Source organism: Tamandua tetradactyla, chromosome 11 (assembly GCF_023851605.1).
Source record: "Tamandua tetradactyla isolate mTamTet1 chromosome 11, mTamTet1.pri, whole genome shotgun sequence".
Taxonomy (NCBI): domain Eukaryota; kingdom Metazoa; phylum Chordata; class Mammalia; order Pilosa; family Myrmecophagidae; genus Tamandua; species Tamandua tetradactyla.
The window spans coordinates 88,979,347-89,002,186 of NC_135337.1; the positions used below are offsets into that span (position 1 = coordinate 88,979,347).

At 48.6% G+C, this 22,840-nt stretch overlaps 3 protein-coding genes across 13 annotated transcripts in view; all 3 read right to left on the reverse strand.

Annotated features, from left to right (window-relative positions):
• Positions 1-1,480: 1,480 nt before the first annotated feature.
• C11H19orf53 (chromosome 11 C19orf53 homolog) lies at positions 1,481-4,141 on the reverse strand. The gene is made up of 3 exons (XM_077121634.1): positions 4,007-4,141; positions 3,874-3,929; positions 1,481-1,910 (listed from the first exon to the last, which is right to left on the reverse strand). Exons 1-3 carry the CDS (start codon positions 4,101-4,103, stop codon positions 1,767-1,769), a joined length of 297 nt encoding a protein of 98 aa, XP_076977749.1. The 5' UTR covers positions 4,104-4,141; the 3' UTR covers positions 1,481-1,766.
• A 7,654-nt stretch (positions 4,142-11,795) lies between these two features.
• On the reverse strand, positions 11,796-17,928 carry MRI1 (methylthioribose-1-phosphate isomerase 1). Of its 2 annotated transcripts, none has more exons than XM_077121636.1 (6): positions 17,658-17,928; positions 17,296-17,534; positions 16,390-16,565; positions 14,773-14,949; positions 14,452-14,676; positions 11,796-12,016 (listed from the first exon to the last, which is right to left on the reverse strand). In XM_077121636.1, exons 1-6 carry the CDS (start codon positions 17,742-17,744, stop codon positions 11,859-11,861), a joined length of 1,062 nt encoding a protein of 353 aa, XP_076977751.1. In that variant the 5' UTR covers positions 17,745-17,928; the 3' UTR covers positions 11,796-11,858. The 2 variants fall into 2 exon arrangements, with proteins under 2 accessions (XP_076977751.1, XP_076977750.1); XM_077121635.1 differs by having other exon boundaries at positions 17,613-17,928.
• Positions 17,929-18,993: 1,065 nt separating this feature from the next.
• Positions 18,994-22,840, reverse strand: part of YJU2B (YJU2 splicing factor homolog B) — a 51,434-nt gene continuing 47,587 nt past the window's right edge. For all 10 annotated transcript variants that reach the window (XM_077121648.1, XM_077121645.1, XM_077121640.1 and 7 more), the window contains 3 exons: positions 22,637-22,809; positions 19,798-19,936; positions 18,994-19,688 (listed from right to left, as the gene is read on the reverse strand). In XM_077121648.1, coding sequence (XP_076977763.1) covers positions 19,195-19,688; positions 19,798-19,936; positions 22,637-22,809 — 806 coding nt within the window. In that variant the 3' untranslated portion in view covers positions 18,994-19,194. The remainder of the gene's footprint in view (positions 19,689-19,797; positions 19,937-22,636; positions 22,810-22,840) is intronic.

A 22,840-nucleotide genomic window follows, 5' to 3' on the forward strand; every position in this document is an offset into this window, starting at 1 on the left:
GTGCAGAACTTAATCCCTTTTTTTTTGACTCAACAATATCCCATTGCATGGAGACACCACATTTTGTATGTCTGTTCATCTGCTGATGGACAATTGGTTTAACTGTCTAACTTACTCAAGAGTCACAAAACTGTTTCCATAGCTGTTATTCCTAGCTTTTCCTACATCGGCAATTCAAAAAAACTTTTAACACCATGGGACCAGGTATCATGCCTTGGGTGGGATTTGGCCTGCAGCCGCTGCTGACCTAACATGTCTACCTGGGGAGTGGAGCTGCACCACCAGGCTGAGCAGCCCTGGTGGTGGTGGTGGGGTGTAGCTGGCTGTACCCACAGATACTACCATCTACCTCTGCCCCCAGGGAACAGCTCAGGTCACCCAGGGCTGCAAGTGCCCGGGCCCCTTGTGGGGATGGGGTTCTCGCGGACAAGCCTCCTCTCACCTCCAACAAAGGGATGAGGGAAGGGAAGCCAAGGCTTCTGTGGCTCCTCCAGGTGCCGTCCAGCAGATGTGAGCAACGCTGAGGGGGTTGGGGAGCCCTCACGGAACGGAAGAGACTCCTTGGTGTGGTGAGAGGGGGAGGAACATGGTGGAGCTGAGGGCATGGATGGGGACAGTTGGCGGTTCATGGCCCGGCCATGGAATGCTCCCTAACCTGGGGGCCCAGGAATGAAGAGCATTGGGATGCCTGAAGTGGAACAATCCAGGTGTCCGCTGACAGGAGTGGATGAGTACAGGGCGGCACACCTGCTTGATGGAATACTACTCAGCTGTGAAAAGGAAGGAAGGTCTGCTTTGTGGAGGAAGTCTGAAAAGTATATGAAATAGCTAGAATAAGCAAATTCCTAAAGAGAAGTACACTAGAGGACACCAGGGGTCACGGAAGAGGGGCGTAGGGAGTGACTGCTTAATGGATGCAGAGGTTCCATTTGGGGTGATCAAAACTTTTCGGTAATGGATGGTGGTGAAGGAAGCACTACACTACAAATGGCATTCACACCTTGCATTGTCTACTTAAAAATGGTTAAAATGGCAAATTTTAAAGTTATATATATATATATATATATATGGCAGCACAATAATTTAAAAAAAAAAAGACAGAGATAAAAGCTCTCTGAACACAGACAGGAAGCACCATGCACTACTGCCATCATTATTTTTTGTCACAGTTGCCCTCTCTGGAGGCAGCAGGAGTCTGCAAAGGCATTCCGGTTTACTCAGCACCAGGACCAAGGCGGGGTCAGCGCCTGTCCTGGTGATGAGAACATGGCTCCCACCAGGTCTGGTCTGTTCCTGGCATGTTCCCAGCACTGAGTGGTGGAGGGATTCAGGTAAGCCAGGCCCGAGCTCAGAGGTGAGAGGCTCCTGGGCTGGAGGCACAGGAGGCCCCGCTGTTTGTACCCTGGCTGGGCTGCTAAAGGCAGAGGGGTGACTCTCTTGTGGATACCGCTGGGGAACCCCAGTGCAAGTACAGGCCATGTCACAGTAGAACGGCCAACGAAGCCAACTTTTATTGCCCTGGGTTAAACCCGTGCAGATGGGGCGTGGAGCAGGACAGCGGGGACATGAGAGCCCAGTGAAAGCACTCTTGCAGCTTCCAGCCCCCAGGAAGCCGGCCACACTCCAGATTTGTAGGCCCCCTGCTCAGGACCAGGCCCTTCTGCAGTTCCGGGTGCCACCCAGCCATGGGAGCAGGGTTCCTCTGTGCACAGGGCAGCCCACGTGGTCACCTGCACAGACCCAGCACCAGGGTGGGGGCTGCACCTTTAAGAGGATGCCTTGTTGGAGGAGGCTGCTCCCTTCTTCTTGGCGGCCGGGGCCTTCAGCAGCGCCAGCTTCCTGGGCAGACCGCTGCTGGCTTTCATCACCACATCGTGCTCGATCTTCTTCCGGATCCCGACCTCCAGGTCCTGGCGGGGAGGGGGAACCATGGGGCAGTCACACTGGGCGGAAGGTGACCCGAGTTGTAAGTCCTATTTCTGCCCCACATTCTCGGTGGCCTTACACAGACCCTTCTCGTTACCGAGGCTCACCCCCACTTTACAGATGGAGAAACTGAGGCACAGGCTGTGAGAAGCACTTGCCCCAGGTCTCCGAACTTTGTTGATAAGGACAAATGAAACTCTGGTGTGCTCGAGTCCTAAGGAGTCTGTGGCCTCTGGGCATGTAACCTACTTCCTGTTTCATGGGGTTTCCATTTACTAGATGGTGAACTAGGGCGCAGAGGGGCAGGCACACACAGCAAGGAAATAAAAGCACTGGTTGAACCAGACTGTCTAAGTTCCAGGTAGCTTTATCACCTTCCCAACTGCCCCCATGCTCTGGCTATATATGAGTGTGAGTAGCCAAGACCACAAGGGTAGCTGACCCCACGCTGGGGATGCAACCATGAACAGGACACAGAAAAATCCCTGCCCTGCACTCCCTACTCAGACACTGTGGTGCAGAGGCAGCAGGACACACAACACTGTGGTAATGACACTGCACCAAGCGGGATTAAGGGCTGCAGAGAAACAGAAAACAAGGGAAAGGATGAGGAGGGGTGTGAGCAGTCATCGGGGCAGGGCCTGTGAGGCCTGCCTCAAATTTGAGACAGGGAGCCTTGTCGGTCTCTAGGAGAAGAAATCAGGCAGAGCAAATAGCCAGAGCACCAGTTCTGAGGTGGGAGCATGTCTGTTGTCTTTAAGGGACACCTAGGGGCCCGTGCAGCTGGAGTGGTGTGACTAGAGGGGAGATGAGGACACGTCAGTGATGGGGCAGGTTATGTAGGACTTTTTCCCCAAGCTAGGTGGGAACCATGGCGGGTTCTGGGCAGAGGACGGACGTGCCCTGACTCAGGAGTTCTCAGGCGCCCTTCCCTGTGGCTGCTGTTGGAAAAAGACTGGGACAGGGGGAAAAGTGCAGAAGCCCAGAGCCCACAGTGGAGGCAACAGCACTGGCCCAGGTGGGAGCCAAGATTTATTCTAAAGGCAGAACAAATGAGATCAGGGCAAGATGTGGAATAAAAGGGGAAGTAAAAAATGACCCCCAAGTGTCTGGAAGATGCAGCTACTCTGAAGTGCAACTGTAGCAAGATCCTGTTGTACAAAAGGATTTTGGATATGCTAATTTTGACATGCCCACGAGAGCCCCAGATGGAGGTGAGCAGGCTGCCAGGTACCCAAGTCTACAGGGCGACTAAACAACTTGATCAAGATCACAGGGCTGGTTACTCTGGAGACAATTTGAACCCAGGTGTGCCTCCACCAAAAAAACAATTTCAAACACCTTTGGAATTTTTTAATAAGTTCAAACCCACCCATCTGTATGTGAAAGGTGTCTCTGACAATCCCCCAAAATAACATGCAGCTAAGGTTTATTATGGCCTTATGCTACTCTAAACATTTTATAGGCGCACAATCACATCAAATCCTTACATCTCTGGGAGAAAAGTGCTATGGCTATGTCCACTTCACAGTTAGACGTAAGGGGCTCAGGGTGAAAAGAAAATACACTAGCTGGGATTCGCACCTGGCTTCATGCAAAGGTGGGGTTTTCCACTCCTTTCCCATGCCGCCCCCCTCTCAAGTTCTAATAAGGACAGCGAAAGGCGCTGATGTATTCTAAACACTTGTTGCGCGCCAGACCTAGCTTCTACCAAGCCCGTGGACTGACAGGTGCTGCCCCTGTACCCACCGCACAGGCGAGACGAGGCTCACGAGGCTAGGTCGTCGGTACCGGGATTCCTGGACCAACGCTTCAGGCCTTGCCCCTCGCAGACCGCGGAGACCCCGCTCACCGTTTTTGCCTTTCGCTGCTGCAAGAGGCGCACCCAGGCCACAGACCCCAACCCCGTGGCCCCCGGGCCCCCAATCCTGCATGCCCCCAAGTCACCTTCTTGAGCTTCCGCTGCTGTACGACGCGTGCCTTCTTGGGGGCGATAAGACGGCCTGGGGAAGAGATGCGCTCGCGTTAGGTTGGGAGCCGTGGGCTCGCCTTTCCCCTCAGCCGCCGGCCCGCTCCTTACCTCCCTTCTTCGGCCCGCGGCTCCGCTCCGAAGCCGCTGCCGCTGCTTTACTCTTCGCGGGCTTCTGCGCCTGGAACTTGCGCTGCCCCTGCGCCATGACCGCGCGTGCGCCGGAAGTGGCGGGGCTGAAACGCGTCGCGACCGGAGGCGCGGAGCAGGATGGGATACACGGGGGCAGGAGGGAGCAAGTGCTCACGGGATACAGCGTGGCGGGGAGTTAAAGGGAAAGCTCCCCGTAATCGTGGTTGGTCAAGAGCAACAATTTCGAGTGTTAAGGTAAAATGAGCAGCAACATTTGCTGGGTGCTTATATGCCACGAACGGTTTTATGCTCTTTATGTATAATAATTCAGTCTATTGCCAGAGTAGGGTGAGAGTATATAGTAATTGTGTATTTAGCACTCTTGTCAATTATGGGATTGTCTAAAACCAATAATCAAGATAAATATATATATATATTTACTTTTTAAATTTTTTTACTTTGGATGTAAATTAAAAAAGTTTTTATAAACACATACTCACCCTTCAACCCTCCTCCAACCCCTGATAACTTCCAATTTGCTTTCTATCTCGGCTAATTTGCTATTTCTACTTATCCCTTGGGTGTCATACAATTTTTGTCCTTATGCATCTTGCTTACTTCACTCAGCATAATGTTTTCAAGGCTCTCCCAAGTTGCAACATGCCTCATAACTTCATTCTTTCTTATGTCTAATTAAAATTCCATTGTGTGTATGTACTGTATTTTATTTATCCTTTTTTTTAACCCCTTATTCCCACCCCCATTATTTATTTATTTTTTGTCTTTATTTTTTTACCCTTCTGTTCGTACTCTGGATAAAATTAGCAGCAAGTTTTTCACAATCACAGGGTCACATTGTAAAAGCTGTACAGTTATACAGTCGTCTTCAAGAATTAAGGCTACTGGCACACAGTTCAACAGTTTCAGGTTCTTCCCTCCAGCCACTCCAATACACCATAAACTAAAAAGGGACATCTATATAATGCAGAATAACCTCCAGGATAACCTGTTCACTCTGAAATCTCTCAGCCACTGAAACTTGGTCTCATTTCTCTCTTCTCCCTTTGGTCAAGAAGTCTTTCTCACTCCCATGATGCTGGGTCCTGGCTCATCCTGGGAGTCCTGTCCCACGTTGCCAGGGAGATTTGCTACCCCTGGGAGTCAAGTCCCACATGGTGGGGGTGGGGAAGGGAGGATATTCATTTGTTGACGGACACTCAGGTTGTTTCCACCTTTTAGCTATTGTGAATACTGCTGCTATCAACATTGGTGTACAGCTGTGTGTGACCTCGTTTTCATTTTCTTTGGGTATAGATCTAGAAGTGGGATTGCTGGGTCAAATGGTAATATTATATTTAGCTTTTTAAGGAACCATCATATTCCTTTTCCACAGTGGCTGCACCATTTCACATTTCCACCAACAATGCAAAGAGTTCCAATTTCTCTGCATCCTCCCCAAAACTTATTTCCTGTTTTTTTTTTTTAAATAGCTATCTTTGTGGATATGAAGTGATTTCGATGTGCATTTCCCTACTGGCTGATGATATTGCGCTGCTTTTTCATGTGCTTATTGGCTATTTGTATATCTTCTTTGGAGAAATGCCTATTCAAATTCTTTGCCCACTTTTTAATTGGGTTGTTTGCCTTTTTGCTGCATTATAAAAGTTCTTTATATATTCTGGACATTAAGCATCTATTTAATACATGGGTTGCAACAATTTTCTTCCATTCTGTAGGTTGTCTTTTCACTTTCCTGATTCCCTTTGATGTTCAAAAGTTCTTAATTTTGATGAAATCAAATTTAATGGTTTCTTTTGTTGTTTGTGCTTTTGACATCATATTCAAGAATCTATTGTATAATCTCAGGTCTTAAAGATTTGCCCTTATCTTCTAAGGGTTTTACAGTTTTAGCACCTTTCTTTAGGTAGCCGTGATCCATTTTGAGTTGATGTTTGTATTTGGGGTGAGGTAGGTGTGTAACTTTATTCTTTTGCATGTAGATATCCCATTTTCCCAGCACCATTTGTTGAAGACTCTTCCCATTGCATATCTTATTAAATATCAAGCCATAGAAATGTGGATCTTTTTCTGGACTTTCCATTCTGTTCCACTGATCTCTTTGTCTATCTTTATGTCAGTATGACAGTTTTGATTACTGTAGTTTTGCAGCATGATTTGAAATCGGGAAGCATGAATGCTAGTGTTCGTTTTCAAAATTGCTTTTTAGGGCCCTTTGCAGTTCCACACAAACTTGAGGATTGGTTTTTCCATGTCTGCAAAATAGGCTATTGAAATTTTGATAGGGATCGCATTGACTATGCATATTGCTTTGGGTAGATTGACATTTTAACAATATAACTCTTCCCATCCACAAACATGGCATGTCTTCTCATAGTTAGATCTTCAGTTTGTTTCAGTAATGTTTTGTAGTTTTCAGTACACAAGTCTTTTGTATCCTTGGTTAAATATATTCCTAGTGTTTTGGTTGCTATTGTAAATGGAATTGTTTTCGTATATGCATTTTCAAATTGTTAATTGAAAGTGTCTAGGAACAAAAGTGAATTTTGCATGTCAAGGATAAGTATTTTAACCATTTAAAAATAACATTACTATTAAAACAAAAATCAAATCTGTAAACTATAGGCTGGGGGCCAGCTACCTGCTTTTATAAATAAAGTTTTATTGGAACCAGGGCCAGTATTAAGGGTGAGGTAAGGCCTAGTTGTGCAAGGGCAAGGTTCCATCCTGTTGTTACTTAAAATAATCATGACATTTTGTTTATCAGGATTTTTCCCATTAATTTTGATTTTCAAAATTACTGCATTAAAATATTATTTGTCACAAGTAAAGAAATTGAATCAGTCATTAAGAAGCGCCCCAAAAAGAAAAGTCCAGGACCAGATGGCTTCATATGTGAATTCTACCAAACATTCCAGAAAGAATTAGCACCAATCCTGCTCAAACTCTTCAAAAAAATGGAAGAGGAGGGAGAGCTACCTCATTCATTCTACGAAGCCAACATCACCCTCATACCAAAGCCAGACAAAGATATTACAAAAAAATAAAACTACAGACCAATCTCTCTAATGAATATAGATGCAAAAATTCTCAACAAAATTCTAGCAAATTGAATCCAGCAACACACTAAAAGAATTATACATCATGACCAAGTAGGATTCATCCCAGGTATGCAAGGATGGTTCAACATAAGAAAATCAATTAATGTAATACACCATATCAACAAATCAAAGCAGAAAAATCACATGATCATCTCGATTGATGCAGAGAAGGCATTTGACAAAGTTCAACATCCTTTCCTGTTGAAAACACTTCAAAAGATAGGAATACAAGGGAACTTCCTTAAAATGATAAAGGGAATATATGAAAAACCCACAACTAATATCATCCTCAATGGGGAAAAACTGAAAACTTTCCCCCTAAGATCAGGAACAAGACAAAGATGTCCACTATCACCACTGTTATTCAACATGGTGTTGGAAGTTCTAGCCAGAGCAATTAGACAAGAAAAAGAAATACAAGGCATCAAAATTGGAAAGGAAGAAGTAAAACTATCACTGTTTGCAGATGATATGACACTATATGTCGAAAACCCTGAAAAATCCACAGCAAAACTACTAGAGCTAATAAACGAGTACAGCAAAGTGGCAGGTTACAAGATCAACATTCAAAATTCTGTAGTGTTTCTATACATTAGTAATGAACAATCTGAGGGGGAAATCAAGAAACGAATTCCATTTACCATTGCAACCAAAAGAATAAAATATTTAGGAATAAATTTAAAGAGACAAAAGACCTATACAAAGAAAACTACAAGAAATTGTTAAAAGAAATCACAGAAGACCTAAATAGATGGAAGGGCATACCGTGTTCATGGATTGGAAGACTAAATATAGTTAAGATTTCAATTCTACCTAAATTGATTTACAGATTCAATGCAATACCAATCAAAAACCCAACAACTTACTTTTCAGAAATAGAAAAACCAATAAGCAAATTTATCTGGAAGGGCAGGGTGCCCCGAATAGCTAAAAGTATCCTGAGGAAAAAAAATGAAGTCAGAGGTCTCACGCTGCCTGACTTTAAGGCATATTATGAAGCTACAGTGGTCAAAACAGCATGGTACTGGCATAAAGATAAATATATTGACCAATGGAATCGAATAGAGTGTTCAGATATAGACCCTCTCATCCACGGACAATTGATCTTTGTTAAGGCAGTCAAGCCAACTCACCTGGGACAGAGCAGTCTCTTCAATAAATGGTGCCTAGAGAACTGGATATCCATATGCAAAAGAATGAAAGAGGACCCATATCTCACACCCTATACAAAAATTAACTCAAAATGGATCAGAGACCTAAACATTATGTCTAAGACCATAAAACAGAAGAAAATGTAGGGAAATATCTTATAAATCTCATACTTGGAGGTGGTTTTATAGACCTTACACCCAAAGCAAGAGCGCTGAAGAAAGAAATAAATGGGAACTCCTCAAAATTAAACACTTTTGCGCATCAAATAACTTCATCAAGAAAGTAAAAAGACAGCCTACACAATGGGAGACAATATTTGGAAACGACATATCAGATAAAGATCTAGTATCCAGAATTTATAAAGAGAATGTTCAATTCAACAACAAAAAAGACAGCCAATCCAATTACAAAATGGGAAAAAGACTTGAACAGACACTTCTTAGAAGCGGAAATACAAATGGCCAAAAGTCACATGAAGAGATGCTCAACTTCCCTGGCTATCATAGAAATGCAAATCAAAACCACAATGAGATATCATCTCACACCCACCAAAATGACCATTATCAACAAAACAGAAAATGACAAGTGCTGGAGAGGATGTGGAGAAACAGGCACACTTATTCACTGTTGGTGGGAATGTCAAATGGTGCAACCGCTGTGGAAGGCAGTTTGGCTGTTCCTCAAAAGGCTGATTATAGAATTGCCATATGACCGGGCAATGCCATTGCTAGGTATCTACTCAAAGGACATAAGGGCAAAGACACAAACGGACATTTGCGCACCAATGTTTATAGAGGCATTATTTACAATTGCAAAGAGATGGAAACAGCCAAAATGTCCATCAACAGACGAGTGGCTAAACAAACTGTGATATATACACATGACGGAATATTATGCAGCTGTAAGACAGAATAAAGTTATGAAGTATGTAACAACATGAATGGACCTTAAGGACATTATGCTGAGTGACATTAGCCAAAAACAAAAGGACAAATACTGTATGGTCTCACTGATATGAACTGACATTAGTGAATAAACTTGGAGAATTTCATTGGTAACAGAGACCATCAGGAGATAGAAATAGGGTAAGATATTGGGTAATTGGAGCTGAAGGGATACAGATTGTGCAACAGGACTGAATATAAAAACTCAGAAATGGACAGCACAATATTACCTAGCTGTAATACAGTTATGTTAAAACACTGAATGAAGCCGCATATGAGAACGATAGAGGGAGGAGGGCTGGGGCATAAATGAAATCACAAAGAAAGATAGACGATAAAGATTGAGATGGTGTAATCTAGGAATGCCTAGAGTGTATAATCATAGTGACTAAATGTACAAATTTAAAAAATGTTTTTGACATAGAATATAGGGTACATAGAAATAGTCAGAAGTTAGAGAAAGGGGGGACTATTACTTATTACACAGACAATTTTTAACAAGGTTGAACTTAAATGTTTGGAAATGTAGAGGTGAGGGTAGCTTCTTATTGGGATTATAAGTAACAGTCTTCTACTGTAGGTGAATTTGGTTGAAAGGGGCTGATAGAGAAATAGCAAGTCACCAATTAACCCTACAAATATAATCAATTTCTTGTATGAATTAGTACAAATATATAATGCTTGTATAAAGAATTAATAGAAGTGATATAAGGGGAAAATACCTTTGTCAGCTATGAACTAGAGTTAACAGTAATACCTAATTATTTCATCAACAGTGACAGGCATACCACACCAATACTAGAGGTCAACAATAGAGGAGATAAGGGATATGGGATGATTTGGTTTTTTTGTTTTATACATCTATGTGTCATTTTTCTTTCTGGAGCAATGAAAATGGTCTATAACTGATTGTGATGATGATCGCACAATGAGGGGATGCTACTGTGAGACACTGTATACATATATGATATGTCAATATATCACAATAAAATTTGAGGATAAAAAAATGTTTTTGCATGAGGAAGAACAAAGGAATGTCATTACTGCAGGGTGCTGAAAATAGATGGTAATTAATATTTTAAAATTTCACCTTATGTGTGAGACTAAAGCAAAAAATGTTTATTTGGTACAAGATTTATATTTTGACTAGAGCATTTCCTAATATAACTTATGTAGATAGCTTGATTGAACACCATAAGTACTTGGAATCTCAGGTAGGACATGAGATTTTTTTGGTTTGTCCAGAGTGATGCCCTGATGAATCCCAGAGTGATTTGATCAGTGAGTGGAAAAGTATTTCCAAAGCCCCCTTTGTGAAATGGTGAGAACGGGGAGAAATTCAACTTCCCCAAGTTGAGTTCTTGATACACAAGCAGTGTGGACAACCAAAGCTACCCCCAGTCTTAGGGTTTGTTCCTATGAAACTTGACCCCACAAAGGATAGGTCGTCTATTTAAAATTAGGCCTAAGAGTCACCCCCAGAGAACCTCTTTTGTTGCTCAGATGTGGCCTCTCTCTCAGCCAACACAACAAGCAAACTCACTGCCCTCCCCCTCTCTACGTGGGACATGACTCCCAGGGGTGTGGACCTTCCTGGCAACGTGGGACAGAAATCCCAGAATGAGCTGGGACTCAGCATCAAGGGATTGAGAAAACCTTCTCGTCCAAAATGGGGAAGAGTGAAATGAGAGTGTCAATGGCTGAGAGATTCCAAACAGAGTCAGGAGGTTACCTGGAGGTTATTCTTACGCATTAAATGGATATCACCTTGTTAACCAAGATGTAATGGAGAGGCTGGAGGGAACTGCCTGAAAATGTAGAGCTGTGTTCCAGTGGCCATGTTTCCTGATGATTGTATAATGATATAGCTTTCACAATGTGACTGTGTGATTGTGAAAACATTGTGTCTGATGCTCCTTTTATCTACCTTATCAACAGATGAGTAAAACAAATGGAATGAAAATAAATAATAGGGGGAACAAATGTTAAAATAAATTTAGTTTGAAATGCTAAGTTATCCATGAAAGCCAGGGGTAAGGGGTATGGTATGTATAATGTTTTTTTTTTGTTTTCGTTTTATTTCTTTTTGTTTTTTTTTCCTGAATATACAAATGTTCTAAGAAATGATAAATATGCAACTATGTGGTGATATTGTGAATTACTGATTATATATGTAGAATGGAATGATCATATGTTAATGTTTTAGTTCGTTTGTTGTTAATTTTTTTAAATTAATAAATAAGTTAAAAAAATATATTATTTGTCTTGATTACTGAGCTTTCTGGCATCCCTTTTAAAATCTGTATCCGTCCTGACAGCCCCACTAAAAGGGAGGTACTAATATCATCTCCAGTTTTGTAAATGAGGAAACCAAGGCCCAGAGAGGTGAAGAGAAGTGGCTCCAGATCACACAGCAAAAAGCAGCGGAGTTGGGGTTTGAACCTTGGCGGCCTGACTCCAGGAGTTGAGATCTTATGGCCCATTTAAAGCCCTGTGCTTTCTCCCTGCTCTGGGAAAAAGGGTGGGTGGGGGCAGAAGGTCAGTTTGCAGGCAGGCTGTTCAATAAATTTATTATAAAACAGGGGGGTTGGGGCAAGGTAGGGAGAGCCAGGTTGGTTACTGTGGGGGTCCATCTAGGTGCCCCCCTTGAGAGACAGTGGAGTTTAAGGCTGCCCGGAGCTCCTCGGGGGCGAAGACGCCCAGCTCTGTGATGATGCCACCTGTGATGAGTTCGTGGGGGGTGATGTCAAAGGCAGGATTCCACACCCCAATTCCTGAAGGGGAGAGGGGGGAGGAGAGAAGGCAGGGTGAGGAGGGGTGGTCCGTCCATGCCCCTGGCCCCTCATTCTGTTCTGGTCATCTGGCTCTGTAAAAGTTCTCAAGCTATTGTCATCTGTCTAAGAGAGAACCACAGTGGTTCTTGGGGTGGGGAACCCCTGAGAAGTTGGGGATCCCCACATCAAAAATGCACAGGGGCTCAGGATTTTTACATTGACAAGTTTTAGACTTCCTCCATTCCTGGATTGTCCCCAGACTTGTGTATGAGACATCTTCCCCACTCTGCCTGCCACAGGGATCTCTTTTTTTTTTTCACATGGGCAGGCACCGGGAATTGAACCCAGGTCTCCGGCATGGCAGGCGAGAGCTCTGCCTGCTGAGCCACCATGGCCCGCCCTACAGGGATCTTTTTAAGGACCTCCTGGAATGTACCCTAGGACTTTACACTGACTTTCCCCTCTATGTGGAGGCTCTCCCCCGGATATACATGACTCAGTCTCGCCTCCTTCAGGTCTTTGCCCAGACGCCACCTTCTCAGTGAGACCTTTCCTGCCATCCTGTCTAAAAACCTCAAACACCCGTGCATGGACAAATCCTGTCCCTTTCCTCATTTCATTTCTCCTTGGCCCTTATGCCCTTCTAACACACACTCGAATGTCCTGATCATGTTCATTGTCTGTTTCCCCCACCAGACTGTCAGCTCCACCAGCGCCAGGGACTTTTGTGTCTTGTTCACGGAGGTATTCCCAGAATCCAGCAGGGCACCTGGCATGCAGCAGGGGCTCAAGAATGTTTGCTGAATGACTTAATGACTGTCCGCAACAGCTCCTTATACAAGCGGCTGCAAACCCATGGCCCGTATGTGTGTTTCCTCTGGTGCACATTTTTTTTTTTTTTTAAAAAGAGAACTGAATTCTCTGCCAGCTTTCAAAACATACAGAATTCCTGTAAAAAAAATTTCAGCATCTTGTAAAAGTTAGACCTGTCTCTTTGGGGGCTGCAATCCTGCAGCCACTGGCCGATGTGGAGTTTTGGGACCTATGCCTGTCCTCCTTGTTACCATGCTGTCCCTTGGGGGATGTTTGTCCTGTCTGCTTTACACAGCTGAGCATCTTAAGGACAAAGACCAATGCTAGCTATGACTCCAGGACAGCAGGGGCACCCCCCTCCCCCCCCAAAAGAAAAAAGGGAACGAAAATATATTCCAGGATAAGTGTCACTATTTTGTAAAGACTGCAGGTAATCAATGTGGATAACAACAGAAGTTTAGAACCTCCTTCTGCTTAACTTTATAGTTTTACTTTTGCTTTGCCTATACGGTGATGGCCTCACGGTATTTCTGGTGTCTGGGGATCTTTTCTATGAAAAAATCCCCACTGGTCTTTTCTATGAAAGGTTTTAAATTATAATCCTGATCATAAGCACAATCACCAACTAAGGGCAGCCACTCTTTTAAACGTCACTCAGTGGCCATGGGTTTAGGAGGCAGGGCCTAGTGATAGCCCCATTTTACAGATGGGAACACCGAGGCTCAGAAAACTCCAGCCATTTGCTCACAGATGCCAAGCCAGGAAATGTGGAAGGTGGGAAATGTCTCAGTTTCCCTTTGCAGCAGCCTCCGCCAGCTAGGCAGATACTCTTGTTATTATTTCTTCTTCAGGTGAAAAAACCCAACGTCTGGGCAGGCCACGGTGGCTCAGCAGAGTTCTTGCCTGCCATGCCAGAGACCTGGGTTAGATTCCCGCTGCCTGCCCATGCCAAACAAAACAAAACAAAACAAAAAACCAACGTGCACGGGAGTGAATCAATTAACCCAAGGTCTCCTAACTCATGGGTTGGTCGTAAGTTGTGACTCTGATTTTTTTTTTAACTGTGTAAACATATACGTTACATAAAATTCGCCACGCTACCATTTTTAGGTGTATGATTCAGTGGTGTTAATTTTTACAACGCTGTGCTACCATCACCACCATCCATTGTCAGGATTCTTTCTTCACCCTAAACAGAAACTCTGCACCCAGGAAGCAGTAACTCCTCATCTTCCTGCCCCTACCCCTGGTAACCTCACTTACTCTAGGTCTCATGAACTTCTTATTCTAGATAGTCCATGTAAGTGGAATCGTACAATGTCTGACCCTTTGCATCTTGCTTATTTCATGCAGCGTAACGACCTCCTGTTTCACCCACGTGTTGCCAGTTATCAGAACCTCCCTCCTTTTTTAGGCTAGAATGATATCCCGGGTCTGCTTGGAGCACATTTTGCTTCTCCCTTCATCTGCTGATGGACATTTGGGTTGTTTTGATCCTGACCTTGGAGTCTGACTTCCAAGGTACTCCCGTTACAAGCAATGGCTTGAAGGAGCTGCCCGTGCCCTGAAAGGCAGCTCACCCCCAAAGATGGGTGGAGTGGGTCGGCAAGCTGACGGCTTACCGGGCGCTGCAATCCTGACCCCATTGATGTCGGTCAGCTCCTGGCCCGGTCTCTCCTCAATGACGATGTCCTGTCCTGTTTCCAGGCTGAGGTTGCAGGAGGAGCTGGGGGCGGCCACGTAAAAGGGGATGCCGTGATGCTTGGCGGTGATGGCCAGCTGGTAGGTACCCACCTTGTTGGCTGTGTCGCCGTTGGCAACCACATGGTCGGCTCCCACGACGACGGCTGGAAGGAGAGACGTGGGGTGGGGAGTGGGAGGGTGATGCATCTTGGCCCTGGACACCCAGGGCCCGGCCCGCACCCTGCACCACATCTGCTGACCTGACACGCCCCTGTGGGCCATGGCGGCGGCAGCCATGCTGTCGCCGATGAGGGTGGCAGGGATCTGCTCGTATACCAGCTCGAAGGCCGTCAGCCGGGAGCCCTGGTTGTAGGGCCGGGTCTCTGTGCAGAAGGCTTGCTCCAAACGGCCCAGGTGGTGCAGCGAGCGGATCACACCTGGAGGGACAACCCCAAGAGGAGGCAGGGATGAGCTGGGGGGGGGGGGCAGATGTGTAGGCTGGCCTGGGGGTCAGGGATCAGGGCTCCAGACTCCAAAGGCTCAGGGTGTTCCCTTGGTGTGGTACACTCGACCCCCCGGCACCCTCTGCCTCTTCACTCTCTCCTTCCCCACTGCTCTTGGCGAGGTCCTTCTCAATCCCTGGACCTCGGACGGTGACCCCCTCCCCCATTCCTTGGCTCTCCTCCCAGCTCTCTCCTCAGCACTTAGCACCTCCCAATAGATCATATGGATTTATTTATCTTGCTTACCATATTTCTCCTACTTTACTGGGAGTTCTGTGAGGATAGAAATTTTTGTCTACTTTGTTCATTGCTGGACCCTCGGGTCTAAAATAGTGTCTGACATACAATGGGTGCTTATTAAATGTTTGCTGCATAAATGAATGCATGCATGTGTGATGAGGCACACAGTAGGTACTTACTAAATGTTTGCTGGGTGAATGCATAAATGCATGAGTGACAGGACACACAGTAGATACTCACTGTTTACTGAATGCACACAGTGGGTGCTTACTACATGTTCGGTGCCTGAATGCATGCATACATGATGGGACACACAGATGCTTACTAAATGTTTACCAAATGCACACAGTGGGTACTTACTACATGTTTGTTGAATGACTGCATACATGTATGTATGATGGGGCACACAATAGGTGCTCATTGTTTACTGCATCACACAGTGCTTACTAAATGTTTGTTGTGTGAATTCATGCATACATGTGTGTTGGAGCACACAGTAGGTGCTTATTAAATGCTGAGTGAATGAATGAAAGGCAGCAGGAGTCTTGCTATGAAGGCCTCAGTCCCCAGGGATGAGGTTGGGATTCAAGATGGAAGGAAAATCTCCTGAGGAATTGAGGGTCATGGAGAATCTGCTGCCTGTACCCACAGGATCCATTCTGCCCTCTTCTGGTAACAGCTACCTCCAGTTTTCTTTGGGGGACTACTCTTCCCTCAGTCCTCCTGGAGCCCATATCTCACCCACTTTTAGGCCAGACCCATTGAATGATTGGGATGGCAGGTGACCTCCTCAGAGCCCCGCAGATACAACGCTGCTGGCTTTAGGTGGCTCTTCTCAACCCTGACAGCCCCCTTGCTGCCCCATGGAGCCCGAAGATTAAATGCCCATGGACGAGGAGGAGAGCACAGAGGGACGGGGGTAGATGCACCCTGAGGCTATTGTTTGAGCTCCTGGATGCACTCACACCTGAAGCTAACTCCCTGAGCCTTTCCATCACAAGAGCTAATAAGTTCACATTTTCTGTGTGGGGAATCATTTGGGTTGGGTGTCTTCCTCTTGCCTCCTCAAAAGGCCTGACTGGTTTGACTATGGTGGGGGAAGGGCCCAAGAAGGCTCCTGGCAGATCTACTCACCCAGGGCTGTGCCGTAGCCAGCGGTGGCCAGTGCACCGGTGTTACAGTGGGTCAGCACTGTCACCTTGCCACCCCCGGGGGCCACCCGCTGCAGGAGGTGTTGGGCTCCCAGGTCCCCGATGCTCCGATTGTCCCTGAGGTCTTTCTCCAACATGAGCTCAGCACAGCGGATCACCCTGGGAAAGACAAGGGGCTTTCGGCACCAGTCACCAGTCTACAGGTCCCAGCTGGCTCCTCCGCCTTGCCCAAAGCTGCTTTGCCCAGAGCTTTCTGCCAGAGCTCCCAACCTGTCACACCCAAGTACCTCCTGTGTCCCAGGTCCTGAAGGCACTGTAATGAACAAGACAAAAATCTGCCTCTGTGGAGAGGACACTGGGGTAGTGGTGGGGATGCAGATGATGAGCAGACAACAAAGAAAGGGTGGCAGGGTCAGGGGACAGAGGGCAGAGGAGGTGTGTATCATGCAGGGGGCTCAGGAAGGTCCTCAGAGCAGAAATCTGAAGGTAGAGGCTTAGTTCTGTGGTTCCCTCCCTAGCAGAATGACCAGTGCAAAGGCCTTGGGGCAGGAGCGAGCATGGTGGGATTGAGAACACAGAGCGGGAGGATGTGACTGGAGCAGAACAAAGTGGAGTGGCAAGGGTGGGGGGAGAAGAGAGTAGGGAGGGGACCAGAACAGGAAACAAAATTCTTAAAAAGCAGTAACTCGGGAGACTAGGTAGTACTGAAAAGAGTGTCGAAGGACCGATGCTGACAATGAACATTTAGGGTTGCGAGCAAGGACCCCGGGACCGGGCTGCCTGTGTGACCTCAGACTTTAGCACTCCATGCCTCAGTTTCCCCATGAGCAAAACGGGTTCGCTGTGCGTAAAAATGAGTCTGGCACAGGTCAGCGCGCTGGCGCCCTACCTCTCCCGGACCTCATCCTCGGTGGCGCCCTCCCGCTTGGCCTCCTGGACCGCGGTGGCAGCGAGGTCGCGGGCGGCGCGGGCCATGTTGACCGCGGTGGGCCGGGCGGTGACCAGGAAGCTTAGCGCGTCGCGCACGAAGGCCACGAGCGCGGCAAGCCCAGGCCCCCCGGCGCCCCCCTGCAGCTCCACAGCAAGGCTGAGGCAGCCCACGAGGGCGATGGCCGGGGCGCCGCGCACCTGGCGGAGGGACGGCAGCGGGCGTCAGGCGCGGGCGCACCCACCCCGGCGTCCCCCCAGCCCTACGGCGCGGCCCACCTTCATGGCGCGGATGGCCTCCCAGGCCTGGCGCACCGAGCTCACCGCCTCATAGCGGCTCTGATGGGGCAGCAGGAGCTGGTTGAGGATCTGCAGGGAGCCCCGCGAGTAGCGGATCGCCTCCAGCGACATGGTCCCCGGGACGGCGCACCTGCGCTCGGGATGCGAGGGCACCGGGCACGCGCGTGGGGAGGGGATGGCGCGGCGCGCACGTGAAGTGAACCCAAGGGGGCGGGGCTTCTCCCGGATGGAGGTGGGCCTGGGAGAGGGGCTTCCCCGGAAGGAGGCGGCTTTTTTTGCTGCGAGGAGGCTCACGCCACACGTGCGGCGCTGCGAGGGCGGAACTTCCCCCGGAAGTTGTGCCGAGATTTCCTCGGAAGGTCTGCTAGGCGCGCGGGGAGGGGCGGGGCTTCTCCTGGGAAAAGGCGCGCGCACCCGCCCGGGGTCCTGGCTCCCCGGAGCCGCTATCCACCATACTGTCCTCTGAGCCCTGACCCGGACAGGCAGCAGCCCTCCCGGAACCACAAAGCTGCTCCATCTCTGGGGTCCAGGCCCTGTGTTTAGGGTTCAGCTGAGCAGAACCAGGTGGCCAGGTTGTCGACCCCAAACCCCAAGTGGGCACCCGAGGGCCTAGAGCCAGCGGAGGCGTCTCATACAGCAGTGGCAGCGCCTAAATAGGTCAAAACGCTCAGGGAAAAGCATGCGATTTATATTTGAGGTGGTTTGGTGGCAATCGAGGCACTTACTGGGGACTCCAAGGCATCAGTTACGAATTGGGGTCTGCAAAAGACTGACCCCTTCCCATAGAGAGCAAGGGCCTGCGGGGGTGGGCGGGGCCACCACCTCCGAAGAGATGATATAAGGCTGAATTTCGCAGAACCTTGGTCCGGTAGGGCAGGGTCTGTTTTGCTCACAGTATTTTGTATCACTATCAATAGTTGTTAAATGATCTTTGTTCTCATAGTTTATGGGGAGTGGCGGGGGCCACAGGTGTCCCCTGGTGGATGGCCAATCTGGCCATTGTTTCTGCTGAGGCCTTTTCATCTAACCTTCCCAAGCCGTCCTGTAACTGGGGGCCTGAGGACAGAGAACAGCCCCTGTCCACCCTCCAGGACTCCCTTTCCACCCTTCATACAACTTGTGTCTCCTCCAGGAAGCTTGCCCTGATCCCAGGCCAGACCACAGGCTCCCAGACCAACTGGTGCCACTACTTTGAAACCCTCATCAGCTAGGACCACTTGCCCTGTGACTGGATGGACACTATGTCTGTGGTCATAACTGTGGCCCCAGCATCAGCCTTTGCTGAAGGAGAGGCCTGCTAGGCAAATCTGGGTAGAGATGGGGGCAAGCCCTGGGCTGGGCAAGTAACCTGAGGCAAGAACAAAGAGGCAGGGTTTTAATTTAAATGTGATGTCTACGGGTCCCACAAGGCACAAACATCCTCACCAGGACCAAATAATTCCAGTGGCGGTGGGAAGGCAGGTCTGGGGAGGGGATGGTGGCATCTGAGGTTTCCGAGGGCTGCTGGGCAAGCGAATGAAGCAGCCTGGTCTGCGAGGGGCCTCCTGGGTGTGTCCCAGAATCACTCGCTCTCTGAGTCAGAATAGTCCGCTACGAGGGAGGAGCTGAGGCTGGAGGGTTGTTGGGGGTGTGGGGTCTCCTGGGTGTCAGCTGTCTCCTGGGATGAGGCTGGCGGGGTCAGTGGCCTGTTGTGGGTGGTCCTCCCCTGGCCCTGCAACCTGCTGGTCTGGGGGCTCTTGGCTGTCTCCTGAGAACAGTCTTGGGGAGATGGGGGCCTGTCCTGGGCCGTCCTCTCGGGCACCTGTGCTTCTCCAGATTTGGGGGTGTCAGCAGTATGCTGGGGGCCCTCCAGGACTTCCCTGGAGCGCCGCCGCACGATGCCCAGGTCCCCGACAGTGATGGGGGAGCTGGCGGGGGCGGGTCTGCGGTTCTGGGCCAACTTCTTCAGGACGCTGCTGGCTTTGCTGCTGGTGCTGGCACTGGGGCCAGGGGCTGAGGGGAACCAGGAACGGCTGATGATCTCTGTCCGCTTGAGTTTCTGCTTGTCCTCATAAGCTGGGAAGGTGAAGAAAGCGTATGTGAGCAGAGATGGGACTCTAGCCAGGGACCCCCTTTGCTTACCCCATCAGCCTCCCTGGGCTCACCCACCCTGACCCCCACGCACAGTCCGGGGTGTGGAACTTGAGCAGAGCGGCGAGCCTGCGGTCGTCCTCCGTCTCGGGCACCAGTGGGATGGCCAGGCTTGCCTTGGCCTGCAGTGCCTGGTCCCGCTCCTCCTCCTCCTTGATGGCTTTCTTCTTTTCCTGGGGTAGGACAGCATGGGGAGGGAGGCCGTGTGACCAGAGAGAGGCGTCCTGCTAAGTCTGGGGCCTTTCTTCCTCTTAGTGTGGGGGTGGGAGGGGTTTTGCCTTGTGCCTGGAACCTGGGATCTACTTAACAATTGGGAGGTGCCACTATTGGTTCTTAAATGTTTTATTCTACAAATACTTATGGAATGCCAGGTGTCGTGGTCAGGTTCATGTGTCAACTTGGCCAAGTGGTGGTACCTGTTTGTCTGGTTGGGCAAGTGCCGGCCTGTCTGTTGCAATGAGGACATTTCATAGAATTAGATCATGAGCGTGTCAGCTGCATCCACAGCTGATTCCATTTGTAATCAGTCAAAGGGGAGTGTCTTCTGCAATGAGTGATGCTTAATCTAATCATGGGAAGCCTTTTAAGGAGGATTCAGAAGAGACAGGCAATATTCCTGCTTCAGCTGGTGAACCTCTCCTGTGGAGTTCGTCCAGACCTTCCATCGGAATCGTCGGCTTCACAGCCTGCCCTGCGGATTTTGAACACTGCGTTCCCACGGTCACGTGAGACACTTTTATAGATTTTATATTTGCGAGTGTTCCCTGTCGATTCTGTTTCTCTAGAGAACACTAACTAATACACCAGGTGTGCCAGGCCTTGTTTGAAGCACTGGGGACAATGACCAGACAAGAATCTTTGTCTGATGTGTCTATCAAGGGGCAAATGGATAAACAAAATGTGGTCCATCCATACAATGGGGTACTACTCAGCTGTAAAGAAGAATGAAGCTCTGATAGGTGCTACCACAGGGATGAACCCTTAAAAACATCATGCTCAAAGAAGCCAGCAACAAAAAAACACCTTTGGATAAATCCACTTAGGTGAAATATCTGGAACAGGCAAATTCACAGAGATGGAAAGTTGATTAGAGATGGCCAGGGGCTGGGGATTAGGGGGAAGGGGAGTTACTGCTTAATGGGGACAGAATTTCTGTTTGGGGGGAAAGAAAAATCTTGGTAATGGACAGTGGTGATGGTTGCACAATATTGAATGTTAATGCTACTGAACTGCATACTTAAAACTGGGCTGAATGGGTAATTCTGTTATATAAATGTATATACATGTTACCACAATGAAAATTAAAAAAGAAAAAAATCCTTGCCTCTATGGAGCCATCATTCTAGTGGGTGAGACAATCAAGAAATAAAACAAACAGGTTATAAGGGCTATGGTGGATGCTAAGGAGAAAACCCTGTGGAGAAGGGGGTCCATTTTAAATGGAGGTGTTCAGGAAAGGCCTCTCTGAGAAGGTGACATTTTGGGGAGGGCATTTGGGGGTCTGGATGAAAAGTGTCCGAAAGCAGAGGGGGGACAGCAAGTGCAAAGGCCCTGAGGCAGGGATGTGCTTGGAGTGGGTGAGGAACAGCAAGGAAGGCCAGTGTGGCTGGTGGGAGCAAGAGAATAAGGGGAGATGAGGGTAGGCACATCATAAGGCAGACCGCGTGCAGAGCCTGGTGGGAAGTGGTGAGGACTTGGGATTTTGCTCCGGGTGAGGTGGGAGCTGTGGAGGTTCTGGGCAGAGGAGGGACGTACCCTGGCTCACGTGTGCAAAGGTGTCCTCTGGCCGCCATGGGGGGAACAGACGGGGACGTGTGAGGGCAGGAGCTGGGGAGCCAGGTTGACAGGTCAGATTCTAGAAATCATCTGAAGGGAGAGCCTGATGGACCAGTGCGGAGGTGGGAAGTGGTGATTATCAGGGGGAGTGAACAGGGCTTGTTCTGGATGTCTTCCTGGACACACAGAGAAGGCGCAGGGCAGAGCCTGGCTGAACACAAACACGTTCACTGATGTCCTTAGGAACAAGACTAGTGATTTAGCTTCTACTTGAAAGGATCACGAGAATGACCAAGAGACAGGAAGGACACGGGTGGCAGGATGAGTGGAGGGGAGCTGTGGACAGGGGTAGAGTTGCCTGTAGGCCCCAGGGCACACGCCCACCCTCAGTGCCCAGTGTCCAGGACACCCAGAGTGTGAGGGAGGAGGGAGCACAGTCTTACATCATGTGGGCCGTCCTGAGGGCCTGAGTCAGGGCCCCGACTCCCTCTGACCTGGCACCCCTGTTTCACTGTCGCTGGGACAGTGGCCTGGGTGCCAAGTAACCTTATAGCTGTGCCTTCTTGGGACCTGCACCCAGGCTCAGATGTCCTGTCCGAGCATTTACATACTTAAATGCCCACGTTTATCTTTATTTCCATTACAGTGAGGGCACGGGCCACATGGAGATGAGTTAGAAAATTACATGGGGGTGGTTTTGAGGTGATGATCTATGAATTTCATTTTTGAATAGTAGAGTGGGCCCACAAATGGGAGTTAGGAGCTGACCAGGTCCCAGCTCCCAGCCCTGCTGGGTCTTGCCAGCCACCTGCCATAGAGTCAGGGCCGACATGCCAGCCTCCCAGGGCTCCTGGGCCTTACCTGCCCCAAGCCCAGCGGCAGCACCTTTCCCCACTAGGGAAAGGAATTCCTGCTGGCTAATGACCACTGGGCCAGGTGCCTTCATGGACATTGTGAGGTAGGGTCCTGATTCCAGGCCACCAGGGAAACTGAGGCTCAGAGGAGGTGGGGTAGGGCCAGGACTGGGGTCTTGACCCACCACGCACTCTCCTCTCTAGAGGTACCTATGACGCCAGCAAGCTGAGAAGCCCACTCACCCGGAACTTTCTGCGCAGCATGCTATTGAGGGCGAAGTCATCCTTCCAGGCACTCTGGGCCTCCTGGATGTGGCTCAGGGTGGGCAGGGCCTTCTTGAGTGTGCTGCGGTCGGCCTCGCCATGCTCCAGGCGGAACATGGCGTCCGACTCCAGCTTCTGCTTCTTCTCATGCTCTGCAATGGCAGGAGTGCGGCTGGGCCTTTG